The 14,346-nt window shown below is 39.2% G+C and overlaps 1 protein-coding gene across 1 annotated transcript; it reads left to right on the top strand.

Annotated features, from left to right (window-relative positions):
* The first annotated feature begins 134 nt into the window (after window positions 1–134).
* ASNS (asparagine synthetase (glutamine-hydrolyzing)) lies at window positions 135–13,149 on the top strand. Its single transcript, XM_088533473.1, has 11 exons — window positions 135–400; window positions 2,324–2,561; window positions 3,719–3,904; window positions 4,202–4,303; window positions 6,066–6,193; window positions 6,968–7,094; window positions 8,490–8,596; window positions 9,172–9,272; window positions 11,185–11,266; window positions 11,518–11,673; window positions 12,688–13,149. The coding sequence occupies exons 1-11, from the start codon at window positions 152–154 to the stop codon at window positions 12,895–12,897; spliced, it is 1,686 nt and encodes a 561-aa protein (XP_088389599.1). The 5' UTR covers window positions 135–151; the 3' UTR covers window positions 12,898–13,149.
* The last annotated feature ends 1,197 nt before the right edge of the window (window positions 13,150–14,346 follow it).

Raw genomic sequence — 14,346 nt, 5'->3', positions numbered from 1 at the left:
ATGACATCAGGGTTCCATAAAACCTTATCAATTTCCCTGCTTGAGCAGGGGGGCTGGACTAGATGATCTCTAGAGGCCCCTTCCAACCTCAACCATTCTGTGATTCGGTGTGATTCTGTGAACAGGTTTGGGGTAGATCGGCAGCTTCAGGATGTGTGGCATCTGGGCCCTGTTTGGGAGCGACGAGTGCCTTTCCGTGCAATGCCTGAGCGCCATGAAGATCGCGCACAGGGGGCCCGACGCCTTCCGCTTCGAGAACGTCAACGGCTTCACCAACTGCTGCTTCGGCTTCCACCGCCTGGCCGTCGTCGACCAGCTCTATGGCATGCAGCCCATCCGCATCAAGAAATTCCCTTATCTCTGGCTCTGCTACAATGGGGAAATCTACAACTTCAAACAGGTGCTTGTTCAAGCAGGTGTTGCGCAGGTCATGCCACTGTCTGGAACAGGTGTTGTGTGGGCCACGCTGCTTTTTGTCTTAAAACTAGGGAGTGTTTGGAAGTGGTTTAAAACATGGACAAGAATACCAGAAAAATTACAATAATTAAAAAAATGAGGTCATCAAATATTTGTTTTTTCATCAAATATTTAATATCTGAAAGCAAAAGGTGACTTGCACTGCAACACACTTAGCCTTTCATACTTAAAAAAAAAAAAAGCTTTTTAATTGACAAGAGAGAAATACTATTTTGTAGATTCCAGTAGGCCACAAAAATATTAAGGAGTCTTCATCTTAATGCAGATGCTTGGCGGGATTTTTCAGGGATACCTAAGCAAATCTCTGGGTGGGGAAACAGTCATCAGCTCAGAACTTACTTCCTCAAGTGCCTAAATGTCCCCAGTAGGAGGTGCATTTGCTGCCCTTGCCTAACATCATGTGTGCCTTAGTCCCAGAGCTAAGATTATCTGCTCTGCCTATGCCAGACTCGTAAGGGGAAGTGATTCAGAGCATCTGCACTTAGGGTATAAAGTATCCAGTTTATAACTGGTTCTGAATCATGCTAAAATAAACGCTTAAAATGGATCATAAATTGAGCAGCAGAGTTAGAGAGATATGAATAATCTCAGATGCCTCAGCATTTCTGACGTTGGGGATTTTTGAAGTCCAGTTTACATTGATGCCATTGGGGATTTGACTGGAATGGGAATTAATCCTTTTTTTTTTTTCCCTCTAAATCTGTCTGTTTGGAAGGTGAGATGTACTGGAAGACAAAGTGTATGTGAAAAGAGCAGCAATCTGCGTCTTGCTGTGTTTTGCTTTGTCTTTTCTGCTGATGCAAGCAGTAAGGATTATTCTCAGTCATGCTACAGGCTGAATCTTGTGTGAAATTTATGCAAAACTTTCATTATGGTCAGCAGGAACTTATTAAGTTATTTCATTATGTTACATGCCTTCTTCCTTTGTAAGGAGGTTTTTCTGTCATGTTTTCAGCTATGAACAGGTGACTGAAATCTACCTATAAAAGAACCATTGATTCTTTTTTTTTTTTCCTTAATATTTATTTTGTTTAGGGCAACGACTTATTATTAGCTCAGTTTGGGCCACCACCTTGTCCATAAATAAAAATTAAACCAAAGAAGAGCAGTTTGAAATGTTAAAGCACTGGTTAGGTACTTCTTGGCTTTTTAGTGTTTTATTCCTGCTTCTCCCTCCCTCCCCTACCCTCCAGTGTCCATTTAGAAAGGCAGAGTAAGGAAGTTCATCAGAAGAGTGGAGAAACATAAGAAATTCAGCATGAATGAAAAAGCAGTGCAGAATTGCAGCATTTATTTCTGAAGTCCTTTGCTGCAGACACACATGACCGGTGTCAAATGTTTGGTGTGGGAGGGATTGGTTTGATTGTTTTTAAGTAAATATCACTGTCGCTATCCGATAAGGAGGCGTCACAGAGAGATTTGGGACCGCAAAAAATGATGTGTCTGTTTCTGGGCCTGTTTTGTGGTCATGGGCAGGATTTTTAAAACCAGTGGCTGCCTGCCTTGGCCGCTTGCCTGTTGGAAGGGGGGAGGTCAGTCTTTCTGAAAACCAGGGTCTTGTCTTTGCAGTTTCACATGCCCAAATATAAATGTCACCCTGAAATCTTTCTCTGCCAAGAATCGCTTAAGACTGCGGCGTAAAATCTGCATTACCTCAGGGGAGATCCTGAGTAATATTTCAAATACAGAAGCATCACTTTCATCCTCTGCTGAAATGTGTACATAACTTACATAAAAGTAACTTGCATTTTCAGATTAAGCAAGCATGAGTGCGTTTTTTTTTTTAACTGATAAATAGTCAGTGTTTGCAAAGGCTTATTTGTTTTTCTGTTACATGTTTTCTTAGCTGCAGAAACAATTTGGATTTGAATATCAGACATTAGTGGATGGCGAGGTTATCCTTCATCTTTACAACAGAGGAGGAATAGAGCAAACAGCTTGCATGCTGGATGGTGTATTTGCTTTCATCCTTCTGGACACAGCAAACAGAAAAGTTTATCTGGCAAGAGATACCTATGGGGTCAGACCGCTCTTCAAGGTGCTGACTGATGATGGATTTTTGGGTGTCTGTTCTGAGGCAAAAGGTAAGACCTGTTGTGCTTAGTGCCTAAATAATCTTAGGTAGTGTTGCTGGAGAGAGACTTTATGCTGTCCTTCTAAGCATGAAGAGAAAGTGAACTGTATGTTCAGTAATAAATGAACCTTATTTAATGGCATAAAATAAAGCAGCACCTCATTAAATCAGAAACTCCCAGGTGGGGGTAAATTTCTGAGGATGTTCTATGGTACTTGACGTGCCTAACTTAACTCATTTCGTTTTGTAATTCTTCCTGTTCTGGTATCATAACAGAATTGAACCCAAAATGTTTAACTCCAGAGTTGAATGTAGTGTATAGAGTTAGACTATGTCATGGTAAATCAAGTTAGAATTTGTTGCTGGAATTTAATGGTAAACATGGAAATAATGCCATAAGAACTGCTAATCTTAAAAACAGAAGGGAATATTTTAGGAACGTCTCTCCTAAGAATGACAGAGGTTTACCACTGCCCTTATGAAACCAAGTCAGTAACTTTTCTGCGGAATTGTTCAAACGGCATCTGAGTAGCCCAATGCTGCAAAACTTTTTTTTTTTGCTTTTTTTTCTTTTCCCGCCGCCCTGACAGGTAGAACGGAAATGAGATATGGCCCCAAGTCTGATTCCTGGTCTTCGTTAGAAACTGTATGGATCAGTCTGGAACTATTAAATTATGAAATTACTAATTTAATGTCAATCACTTTAGATTTTTGTTGCCAAGTTTTCTAAAGGAAAGATTGTAGCTTCCCACATCTTCAGAAGATTATTGGTTCAGATTGCTATGGTGACTCCGTGTGACTGTGAGTCCATCCCTACATGCTGCAGAAGATGGGACTTCCAGGCCTCTGCTTGTCATGAGGGTTGCCTTCCACTGTGAGCTGCTTTCTTGCTGCAGCAGTGTTTTATTGTCCCATTTTGGAGTCTGTGTGTCTCATAGGGCTGCACAGAGGGGACTAATGTTTTGTTCCAGCATCCAAATATCTGAAAGCCAAGTGCTGCGTTATCTGTATTCCCAAGTACACCAGCACTGTTGCCTCAAGTGACACTTAAATTTACACCAAATTTATGTTCTGTAGAAAATATTTGTATGTGGGTTAGGTACAGGGGTGGCTGGGTGAGGTTCCTGGATTAAAAATTTTGTTACTTCTTTTTTATTATCTCTATAGGACTTATCAACTTAAAGCATTCAACATCCTTCTTTCCTAAAGTGGAACCGTTTCTTCCGGGTCATTATGAAGTGCTGGATCTAAAGCCCTCTGGCAAGGTTGCATCAGTAGAACTAGTAAAATTTCACAGTAATAAAGATGAACCACTCCATGCTGCTTATGATACAGTGGAAAATCTTCCTTCAGGTAGTACAGCAAAACAATTGCTATTTATTTTGATGGAAGAATGATAATCTTTGAATATGAAAATTGCTTGGGTTAAAAACAAGTGCCACTTAAAATCTGAAATAATCTTTATGAAATGGGAGCTTAATACTAGAGAGTTCACATTGTAGGTAGTCATGTGAAAGATGCTTGAACTTGTGTATCCTCATAGCTAAAGGAAATGCAGACAGTGTTTTTGTGTGTTTTGTTTTTGTTGTTGTTTGCTTTTTTGTTTTTCTAAGTTTCGTAAGTTTTGTTTTGTTTTGCTTTCCTGGACAGGTTTTGATCTTGAAACAGTGAAAAGCAACATCCGTATTCTGTTTGAAAATGCTGTTAGGAAACGCCTGATGGCTCACAGAAGGATTGGCTGCCTTTTGTCAGGTAAGCAGCAAGAGCTGTCATGATTTTGTGTCTTCTTTCTTCTCCCTTGCCCCTTCTACCAGTTAGATGAAAGAACTGGCTGTTCTGCTGCAGTGTGCCTGAAGTGATGTGAATCTTCATTTGCTTTCTTAGTTACAAAGAGGTCATTAGTTTTTCATAAATTTCTTCAGTTTACAAATATTTGGCTTTTAAAATTATCTCTGGGATGGATTGGATTGTTGAGATACTATTTTTAACTAAAAAGAAAGCAATCCAGTACTCCATTGAGAAATCACTTTCTGTACTCTTAAATATATAAACCTGATACTTAGGTTGGTATCTAGAAAGAAAACTTGTTACTTTCACAGTTTAGAAGAAAATCTTGGCATGTTTCAGATAGCAGGAGGAACTGAAGTTCTTATTTGCCACCTTTTATGCTTTAGCCTCCTTTCTACATTGCCCTTAATTTACTAAATTACAGAGGAGCAACTGGACCAAAATTACTTGTTACACTGTTTTTTCAGGTGAGGTAATAGTTTGTAGTACAGGAAGTTCTTCACTGATATCGCTTATCAATATCAATATCAATACTGTGATCGGATGGCGCATTGTTACACAAGTACCTTAAAGAGATAAGGCCTTGTAGCCAAGAGACTGACATTTTTCTTACTGTATTCTTTAACACTTCGTAATTGTAGTCAAGAGTTCTGATCAGGCATGCATTGAATGTGAATGATTGCACTAATTTACTGTGCACCCAATTAACTGTGAATTCAGATGAGAGAGGGTGAACAAGCTTCAACCACGAGACCCTTTAATAGTGCCATAGAATGGCACTATTAAAAAGTGGGAGGGAGGTAAATGAAATGGAAGTATGTTTCATATATCAAAATAGAGAGTGTCAGCAGCTCCTCAGACCCACATGCCTACCACTGTATATACAGACCACATATGCAAACTGCAGGAAATGAGGAGTTTTGGGTTGTTAGAGCAGGAGGAAAGTATGGGAGAACAGGTATCATCCTTTGCTGTACTTCAAAGTGAAGGAGCAGGTTGAAACAGTCAGGGATTGGCAGAAGTAGCCAATCAGGATAAAAAGCCAGAGCCTCAAGGCACCTTGGATGTGTCTTGGGGTTTCTTTGTTTTCCTGACTTCTCTAATCCCTCCTCTCATCCTCCTCTGAGAAGGAAGAGGAGTCGCTAGTGAATGTCACTAGTGAACCTTTTCACTTTGAAATGATATTTCAAAAATAAGTTTCACTTGAAATGTTAAATACACTTGTGAAAAATGACCGAGGAATAGTGGAATCCTTACACTAAATGTTTTGTTCTTTGCTGTTTCGCAGTTGCTTGACTCTGGCATCATTCTCTCTGATCCAAACAGCAAATCAAAAAGAATTGTTGCATAGTTCTGTTAAGAGATTATCAAGTGTGTTTGTAAAAGAGGATGGAGAGAGAAGCTTTGAAATATAGCGAATAAATCCCATTATAGCAGATTTGAGAAGGAGCATGTTCTATAGTGGCACAATAATTTCAGAGCAACTTTGTACCTTAAAGCAAGATTTCTGTTAATGTTTCTGACATCAAAAGTACCAGTAACTGCTATTAATGATGTTCTACAGCCACCCTATTAAGCAGAGGTAAATGTGCGCTTGCACAAAGCATGTTTGGTTTGGATACCTTGATATGGAGGCACACTCACCAGATTCCAATATTCAGGGACAGTGTCTTTAAACTGCGTGGGGCAGAACCCAAACACCTAAAAATCATTTGTTTGCTTGAAGGGGGCTTGGATTCCAGCTTGGTTGCAGCTGTTCTTCTGAAACTGATGAAAGAAATGAACATCAGTTACCCATTGCAAACCTTCTCAATTGGAATGGAGAACAGTCCTGATGTACTGGCTGCCAGAAAGGTACAGAAAGTTTGTTTTCAGGTTATCTAGCACTCACCAGCTCAGAACAGCACTCACATATTAACTCTGCTAACCTCATGATTATTCTATTAATTGTAATATTAATTATTAGCCATTTATTTTCTATGACATACATCAGTTTTCAGCTTGCCAGTTAGTACTGCATTTGCTGCTTAGTCCAAATTTTAAGAGACACAACTTCACCCTTCTTATTTTTCTTTCTTCACTTGCACTTAGAAGATTTTTGTGCGACAGATTCCCTCCTGTTGCTGTCAAAAGAAGTGTATTTTAGAGTAGTGTCAGTTTAGTCTCTGAGTACTAGAGTAAATCACCAGGACTTATATACTCAGTATGACAAGTTATGTTTATATACTTGCATTTATATATTTGTTAATTACAGTAATTTAGTAAGAGCCGTGTACAAGCCTAGATATCCTCTTGAGCACACATTTGGGTATTCAGACAGGCATGACTTTTCAACTGCATTTCCCTTTGTAGCAAATACCAAGCATGCTCAGAGCCCCTGCAGACTGTTACACTCTGGACAGTCACCTGGACGAGCTATTTCAACCAGGACTGAACACAGTGTCCTTGGGAAAACTCTGTTCCCTCGGATGGAAGAACCACTGCGAGTCACAGAGGCTGCCACTCGGCCTCACTTCGTGTAATTCTTGGTGTTTGCAGCAGAAGGGAGCTGATTCCTGCCCACAGTGTGTGCACTTAAAGAATGTTTGAATTAAAAGCTAATGTATTATCATAATCTTTCACAAACAGGTGGCCGCGCACATAGGCAGTGAGCATCATGAAGTAATATTTAATTCTGAAGAAGGAATTCAGGCAATAGAGGACGTTATCTTCTCTTTGGAAACATATGATATAACAACAGTAAGAGCTTCAATTGGTAAGTTTTTTAGTAATACCTTATTTTATATTATGTGTATATAATTTTATGCAAAATCATGTAGTTGTCTCTTACATACTCTAATGGTAGGACTTGGAAACTGGCATACCCAAGTTCTGTTCCCTGTTCTTGTGTATAGTACTACACTGAAGCAAAAACAATATTTAGTTTCAAAGTTGCTGAAAACAAGTATCATGAGCTCTTCATGAAGCTTTGGGATGAAAAACAAGCATAGTTAAAAATGAACAGTAGAACCAGCAGTCTAGGTTTTCTGGCCTGGGGTGTACAAATCTTGGAGGAAAGGGGGAATTTATTACAGGGTATTGGAGGCACTGAATGTTTCAACAGGAGAAAAGAGTTATGATTACCATATTTCTTGCACTATTTTAAGTGATGTATTTCTTTTTACTCCCTATTAACTCATGTATGCCCAATTGAAAAGGGCAGTTTATACTGTAGATTAGATTCTGAGAAAAGAAACAGGTCACTAGCAGCTTCTTATAGAGGGTTGCCAGCCTGATAAGAATGAGAAACCGTAATCTAACGTGACCTTCTGTACAGTGCAGACTACAGTGTTTTGCCCAGTTTCTCTCATGTCAGCCCAAAACACTGTAAACAGGTTAGTCCTCTCGATAGGCAAGACAGTTTCAAAAAGACTAGCACAGGTCCCAGCGTAGAATTTGACATTAAGATAGGACTTTGTAATGAGAAATTGATAATGTTTGCTTAAGAAAAATAAGCTTATAAGCTTTTCCGATATCTATCTTCTCTATTTTTCCTTTCCTGGATGTTTTTGTTGCTTACTATGAAGTATGGCGAAACAGATCCCTTACAAAAGACTTCTAATACTTTGTTAATACAGCATACTGTTTGGAAGGAGGTAAAGAGGGGAAGAGCTAATTCTGATTAACAAATAATTCTAAAAAAAAGAATGGAAAAAAAGTACCTCATCTGGTTCAATATGCAGTGGCAGAGAGTTAAACAGCAACTCGTGTTGGTATTTTTGTTCCACATAGGTAGAAGGTTTGTTCAGAACTGTTCTGGTATTGGGCAGGTGCTTAAGTTGTATGTGAGTCAAAAAAGAACTCAAACCCTCTTAGATATGTTTCCATAGGAATCCTCCAGCATTCCCAGTGTCTAGGACACACATGGCTTTCTGTTGTTTTAATGCCTGAGTATAAGTGCACAGTTTGCATGTATTTGCAAATTTGTTTGTTTGTAAGTCTAGTGATGGTTTGAAATAACAGCGAGATGTTATTTTAGTTTAGTGCAGTTTGCTACGCAAGAAAGTAGGGTAGGAAAGAAAATTTTACAATGGTAAATTAAAACTGTACAAGCTGTATATAAAAGCAGGTGTATAACTGTATTTTAATGACTTCATACTCTTTTTTTAAGGTATGTATCTTGTCTCCAAATATATACGCAAGAAAACGGATAGTGTGGTCATTTTTTCAGGGGAAGGCTCAGATGAGCTGACACAAGGATATATCTATTTCCATAAGGTAAACATGTTTGTTCAGAACCCACTCCTTGCTTTTCTTTTCCACGCAATCTGCTAAGATTCCCAAATGTCAAGTTTGAGAGTTGACAGCTGTATATTTGCTGACACATTGTTCTGATCCAGCGTAAAATATGAGGGAATCAGTGTAATCACTTGAAAAATAACCTTTTTTTTTTCTTTTTTCACCTCAAACTTACGGTCTCTTGTTGCTGGTGTGAGTATTGTTTCCCAATTGTGAAGGCACTTAGATCCTACTTAATCTGCTGAAAATGAACACGGTCAAAACTGACTTCTATAAACTCTCAGTCGAGAGTGATTGTGTTTGCCAAGGCACATGAACAGTTTATAGCTTGCATTGTGTCTGAGAAGATTTCGTGTGCCTGTGTAAGCAGGTGACAGGGAGCCTCCCGCTAATCCAGTTGCATGGATTTTCCTCGGCTCCAAGACTCACTTGGCATGCTTAGGTTTGTCACTAGATCCCTGTGTAGAGATCATTACAGCTTCATATGCAGGGCAGCAAGTAGCTGTTCCCTCCATGCAGCTGTATTAATCTGTGTGCTGCATTTATGGTTTCAGGCCCCCTCACCTGAAGATGCTGCAGAAGAAAGTGAGAGGCTCCTGAAGGAGCTCTACCTGTTCGACGTGCTTCGTGCAGACAGGACTACTGCAGCCCATGGGTAAAGTACAGTCTCTTGGATGCTCTTGGAGGTCACGTGTGTTTAAAGAGCCGAAGTGGATCTTAAAAGTCCTACTGCCACATTACAACACATCAGAATATTGTGATGCAGGATAATTTTATACCTACTGACTAGGCCTAGACGATTCTAGGAGGACCATCAGTCTTTAGACCCCATGTTGTGCTTGAGCTTGATATCTAGTAGAGCTTGAGACACCACCCCCTATAGCAAAACAAACCGCTAATGCTACAGATATATGTTGGTGTTCAGCACTGGGTGTGAGACAAGGTGTGAGGGTCTACAGGACACACAGATCTGGTCTTCAGAGTGGTCATCAATCACATTTCTGCTCTGAACATTGCTAGACAAACCTGCTAGAGAAGCTGGTCCATACAACCAATATCTTACCAAAGAAAATGTTTTGGCAAGTGAGCAAAGACGGTGTATTTGGTGCCATTTCTTAGCAATAACGTGGGGCAGGAAATAAGATTTGTGTCTAATCATATCTGCTTACCGTAACTCTTGGTTCTAAAGCAAAAGACTGCTGTAGGTTTGTATGCCAAGATGGAATTGGAGATGTAACCTGGGGGAATCTGAGCCACAGAAAACCACACTGTGAATTTGGATGCTGTCTTCTATGATTGTACAGACTGCTGTGCTGCCACTTATGCAGGAAATCTCTTGTCTAGAGTTGTAATGGTCTTTATGGAAGCAGTGAATTAGAAACATTAGTGTGCAGAGATAAGGCAGAAAGACAAAGCGGGGGAGGCTTTTTGGTTTTTTGAAGTTTTGACGAAGACCAACCTTGAATGTGCGTTTCAAGGGTCTGATAATCAGTGTATATATGAAAAAATTTTAAAAAGCAGATACTAAAAGAGAAAAATACGTATATTCAGTTGGGGAGTTGACTGTAATGCAGAGGTATTAGGATACAGTTTGTGTGATTGTTAACTTAAAGAATTAGTACATGTACACTGCAGAAAATGTACTCCATTTACTACAGGACTCCGTGGGGTAAAAAGAGAATATTGATGAAAATCTGGGTATAGATGTGAAGGAAGTTGATGCCTACACAAAACTGGTGTTTTGATTTGGTTTGTTTCTTTTAAGATGTGCATTTCCTGAAGTGATTGATGCTTTTTATCAGAGGTGATACCATTTTTAGAATGCAGTATAAAACCTACTGTCGACTTCAGTGAATAAACGTTTCTCTTTAAAGCCAGGGTAGCATAACATCTCTTGAGGAAACATACTTTAGGGGTTCTTCTAACAAAGTGTAGTTATTGGGAATTTATTTGGGGCCTTCAGTGTCCTTGGAAGCACTGGTATGTCTGAGAATGCAAGCAAAAATATTTTGTGCATGCACATCTGCCACTGGCATAGGAGGGAACTTGTGCAAGTCCTGCAGAATGGGTAGGGAACAGCTTTAGTGGTGGCCATGTGGGAATGGTCTCCCTTTTTGAACACATGAGTAAATGGGGATATCAGAAGTGACAGCACACTGGCCTGGACCATCTTTCCAAAAGCTGATGCAAATCCCAGTGGGCAGCCTACAGATTTTTGGTAGTTCTCTGGGGATAACAGGATTTCTCAATATGTTTATGTGGAGCAACAGATCTTGCAAATTCTGAAAAATGACTGTAGTGTTTCAATTCATTCTATGATAAGCTGTCCAGCAGATGGCATCGTAAGTCACTTGAGATCTTCAGTTAATAAATCAGAGACGATATATTTAACTTTCCAACATGATGAATTAATTGGAGATAGTTATGGATATGTAAGCTAATCTTCAGGGTAAAGGCAGAAAGCTGTATGTTATATGAAAGACAGGAAAATGTAAGTGTTACAGAATTTAAAGTGTTCGACTTGCTGATTTAATTCAGTGTGTCCTCTGTTCTTTTTCCCTGTTTAGTCTTGAACTGAGAGTCCCATTTTTGGATCACCGATTTACTTCCTACTACTTATCTCTACCAGCAGAAATGCGAATCCCAAAGGTAGGCAAACCTAGGGTAGGACCCAAATTACAAATGAACCGATGCATGTTGTACCTAAGACTTATGTTGTTACGATGGTTGTGCTTAAGATTAAGCGTGTTTCAAGCTGTCTTGCTAAATTGTTGGACTTCTGGGCAATCTTTTCTGAACGGACTGCTGAAAGAAATCTGTTTCTTCATACAGTGTTGAAAGCAAGATCACTGTGCTGTAGTTCTTAAGGCCCATGACATTATTTGTTGTTTTCCAAACAGAATGGAATTGAAAAATATCTTTTAAGACAGTCCTTTGAGGATTCCAACTTGCTTCCCAAAGAAATACTGTGGAGACCCAAAGAAGCTTTCAGTGACGGCATAACATCTGTAAAGAAATCCTGGTTTTCTATTCTTCAGGACTATATTGATCAGCAGGTATAATATCCCAGCCTTTTTGTCTTTCATATTCAGCTGTATTGAGATACTGCTTACAAGGAGCAAGATCGTTTACTTTGGGAGAATAAATCTGGGTTTTGGCAGAACTTGAGGTTTGTGGTGGAAGAGCGAGATGAATTTTAAGCAGCAGTTGTGCAGCTATCTGAGCTGTTTGAAGGCATTTGAAATAGTAGATACAAAGAAATACCAGAGCCTGACAAAAATGCATGTGTAAGGAAATGAACATCCTTTAAGTACTCGATTGCAAATTAGATTCTGTGTAGGGAAACACAATTTCTGGGTTACATACAAAGTGGCAGCTTCAGCTGAAGGCACTGGCATGAACCTTGTGGCTGAGTAGCAATATAATGACTTTATCATGTACTTGTTTATATATTTCGTTTTTCCCAGCCGCTTACTAAGTCCTTTTCCTAAAGCCTCTCTCTGCATGGCTAGCCAGTGGAAACGTGCAGTGTTTTGGCTTTGAACAAAGGATAATCATCTCCTGTGTGTGTGTAGAGGTAGTTGAATCGCTGAGAGGCAGGAATAACACTCATTTTACACCAGAGCACTTCTAACAGGGCCTGTGGACATGTCCCTCTGTCCTGCTGCCAGTGTGTGCTGCTCCTGCTGATCCCATGTATTGGTGGAGTAGGGGCAAATTTGTTTGGCTGTGGAAGGTCAGATAACATGTTGGTTATGGAAGCTACTTTAGAAGTTACCTTAGCTGGTAAAACTTTCCATCCTCCCTTTCTTAGTCATTTTGTGTGTCTTACCCCTGCATCCTCATGTCCTGTTCTTAGGAGCTTGGTTATACCAGCAGAGGCATCAGCTCTCAGCTGCAAAAACAAAACACAAAAAAGGAAACTACTTGCCTGACTGCTATAAGGTTTCAGAAGTTGAGAGGTGCTTTTGCTATTTGTTTTTTGTTAATATTTATTTAAACCTACAACCATTCAGTGTTGAATCTTTGTACGCTGAGATGACTGATTTGAATTTTGCTCATGTCTTTAGGTTGACGACCTCTTGTTGGAAAAGGCAGCAGAGAAATATCCTTTCAATCCTCCTAAAACCAAAGAAAGTTATTACTACCGCCAGATCTTTGAAAAGCATTACCCAGGGCAGAGCAGCTGGCTGCCCCACTACTGGATGCCGAGATGGATTAAAGCCACCGACCCTTCCGCTCGCACGCTGAAGCACTACAAGTCGGCTGCCCAGGAATAGGCTTGTGAAATAATTCCCCAAAGGGAAGTGCTGCAAGCAATTTGAACGCACTCTGCTTTAAAAAAATCAGATTATGCAAACCTAAAGCTTTAAATGGTATTTAAGATGTGTTTTGACAATGTTTTTGGAAATCGGAGCTCCCTGTGGTTAGTATACTACTGCAAAAACAACCTTGCTGTACCAAAATATTTGGGAAATACTTGGAAAAATTCTATATGGACTAGAAACTTCATGACCTTGATTGTATTCACTTGTCCTGTGGTCATTTAATGTATTTTAATGTGCTTGAATAAGGTTAAGTGATGCAAATTGCTGCAGGCCCTCTCTGCGAAAGGAAATTGTGCCCTGTCTGCTTAGTGCATTTGTGTGCCTGGCTTTAGGATTCAGAGAGGCTGTGTCTATTATTCTGCTCTGAGTAACTTTCTAATAATTCCTATGAACCGTGCCCTGTTTTTCAAAAAGTATTTAGATGGGTGTATATATACAAATAAAATTGTGCAGAGGTGCTTACTAGAGGTTATAGTGGTGGTGGTGGTGGTGCAAGGTGGTACTTGATTTAGAGGTGGTACTTGATTTAATAATGAGAATCCTATTCATTACTGTAAAACCATCAGCTGGCTTTTTTTGCTATTTTTTTTGCTATTATAAATATATCCCTAATCTAAAAATATTGAGACTGTTACCAAAGAGCAGAACAGACAAGAGAAGCCCAGTTATGTCTTTGTTAAAACTTTTAAATATGTGATTTTGTTTTTAAAATTTATTTATTATTCTTGAAAATGGAATATTAATTGCTTGATTTGTGTTAGTCTGATGAAAGTTTCATGACTAAATATTTCGATTTTTTTTATTTATTACGAAGATAAGTGTTTCCACCTGTATGATGGAAAGGTAGTTACCGCTCAGCTCCATGTGGGCAAGGTTGATGCTGAAAAAGCGCCGTTAATCTTAGATTTTAGTCAGGCAAAATGCCATCGAAGACAATGGCAATGGACACCTTTCTTGAAAGAATGAAAAAAGAGTTTTTTTGCGAGAATTTTTAATATCCTGGAGGAAAAAAATAAAATCTTTTTACCCATGACACTTTTTTTATTAAATCATTAGGGGCAAAGCCTGCTTTTATAAGTGTAACTGAAACATAAGGATGGTTTAAAAATGTACATGAATGCTGTAGACATTACTGTCTTCATGAAAATCATGTTAATCTAGTTTAATTTTCCTCTTATCTTGGAAACTAAAGTCAATTGCTTTTGCTATTTAAAAGATAAAATATAACCAATCCTGGTTAAAGATCTTCACAAAATGAGTGATTGTTTATTGCTTTCTATGCTGCATTTGAATCTCTATTTCAGATATCTTATAGAAAACTCTTAGCAGTGCCCTGGGGCCTATGAACTGACCTTGTGAACTATCTAGCTTTACTTGGGGCTGTATGTTGACATAAACACA

The sequence above is a fragment of the Tinamus guttatus genome, unplaced genomic scaffold (assembly GCF_059628265.1).
Source record: "Tinamus guttatus ecotype Peru unplaced genomic scaffold, ASM5962826v1 Tinamus_guttatus_pri_ptg000503l, whole genome shotgun sequence".
Classification (NCBI taxonomy): Eukaryota; Metazoa; Chordata; class Aves; order Tinamiformes; family Tinamidae; genus Tinamus; species Tinamus guttatus.
The sequence above is the reverse complement of the archived record's forward strand: the minus strand, read 5'-3'. Positions and strand labels throughout refer to the sequence as shown.

What these genes read in the sequence shown, in the direction of transcription:
- ASNS (XM_088533473.1), top strand. Translation starts at nt 152, where the DNA reads ATGTGTGGCATCTGGGCCCTGTTTGGGAGCGACGAGTGCCTTTCCGTG. An exon ending in AGTGGAAAATCTTCCTTCAG is followed by an intron (nt 3,905 to 4,201) that starts GTAGTACAGCAA and finishes TTTCCTGGACAG; the next exon opens with GTTTTGATCTTGAAACAGTG. An exon ending in CAGAAATGCGAATCCCAAAG is followed by an intron (nt 11,267 to 11,517) that starts GTAGGCAAACCT and finishes TTTTCCAAACAG; the next exon opens with AATGGAATTGAAAAATATCT.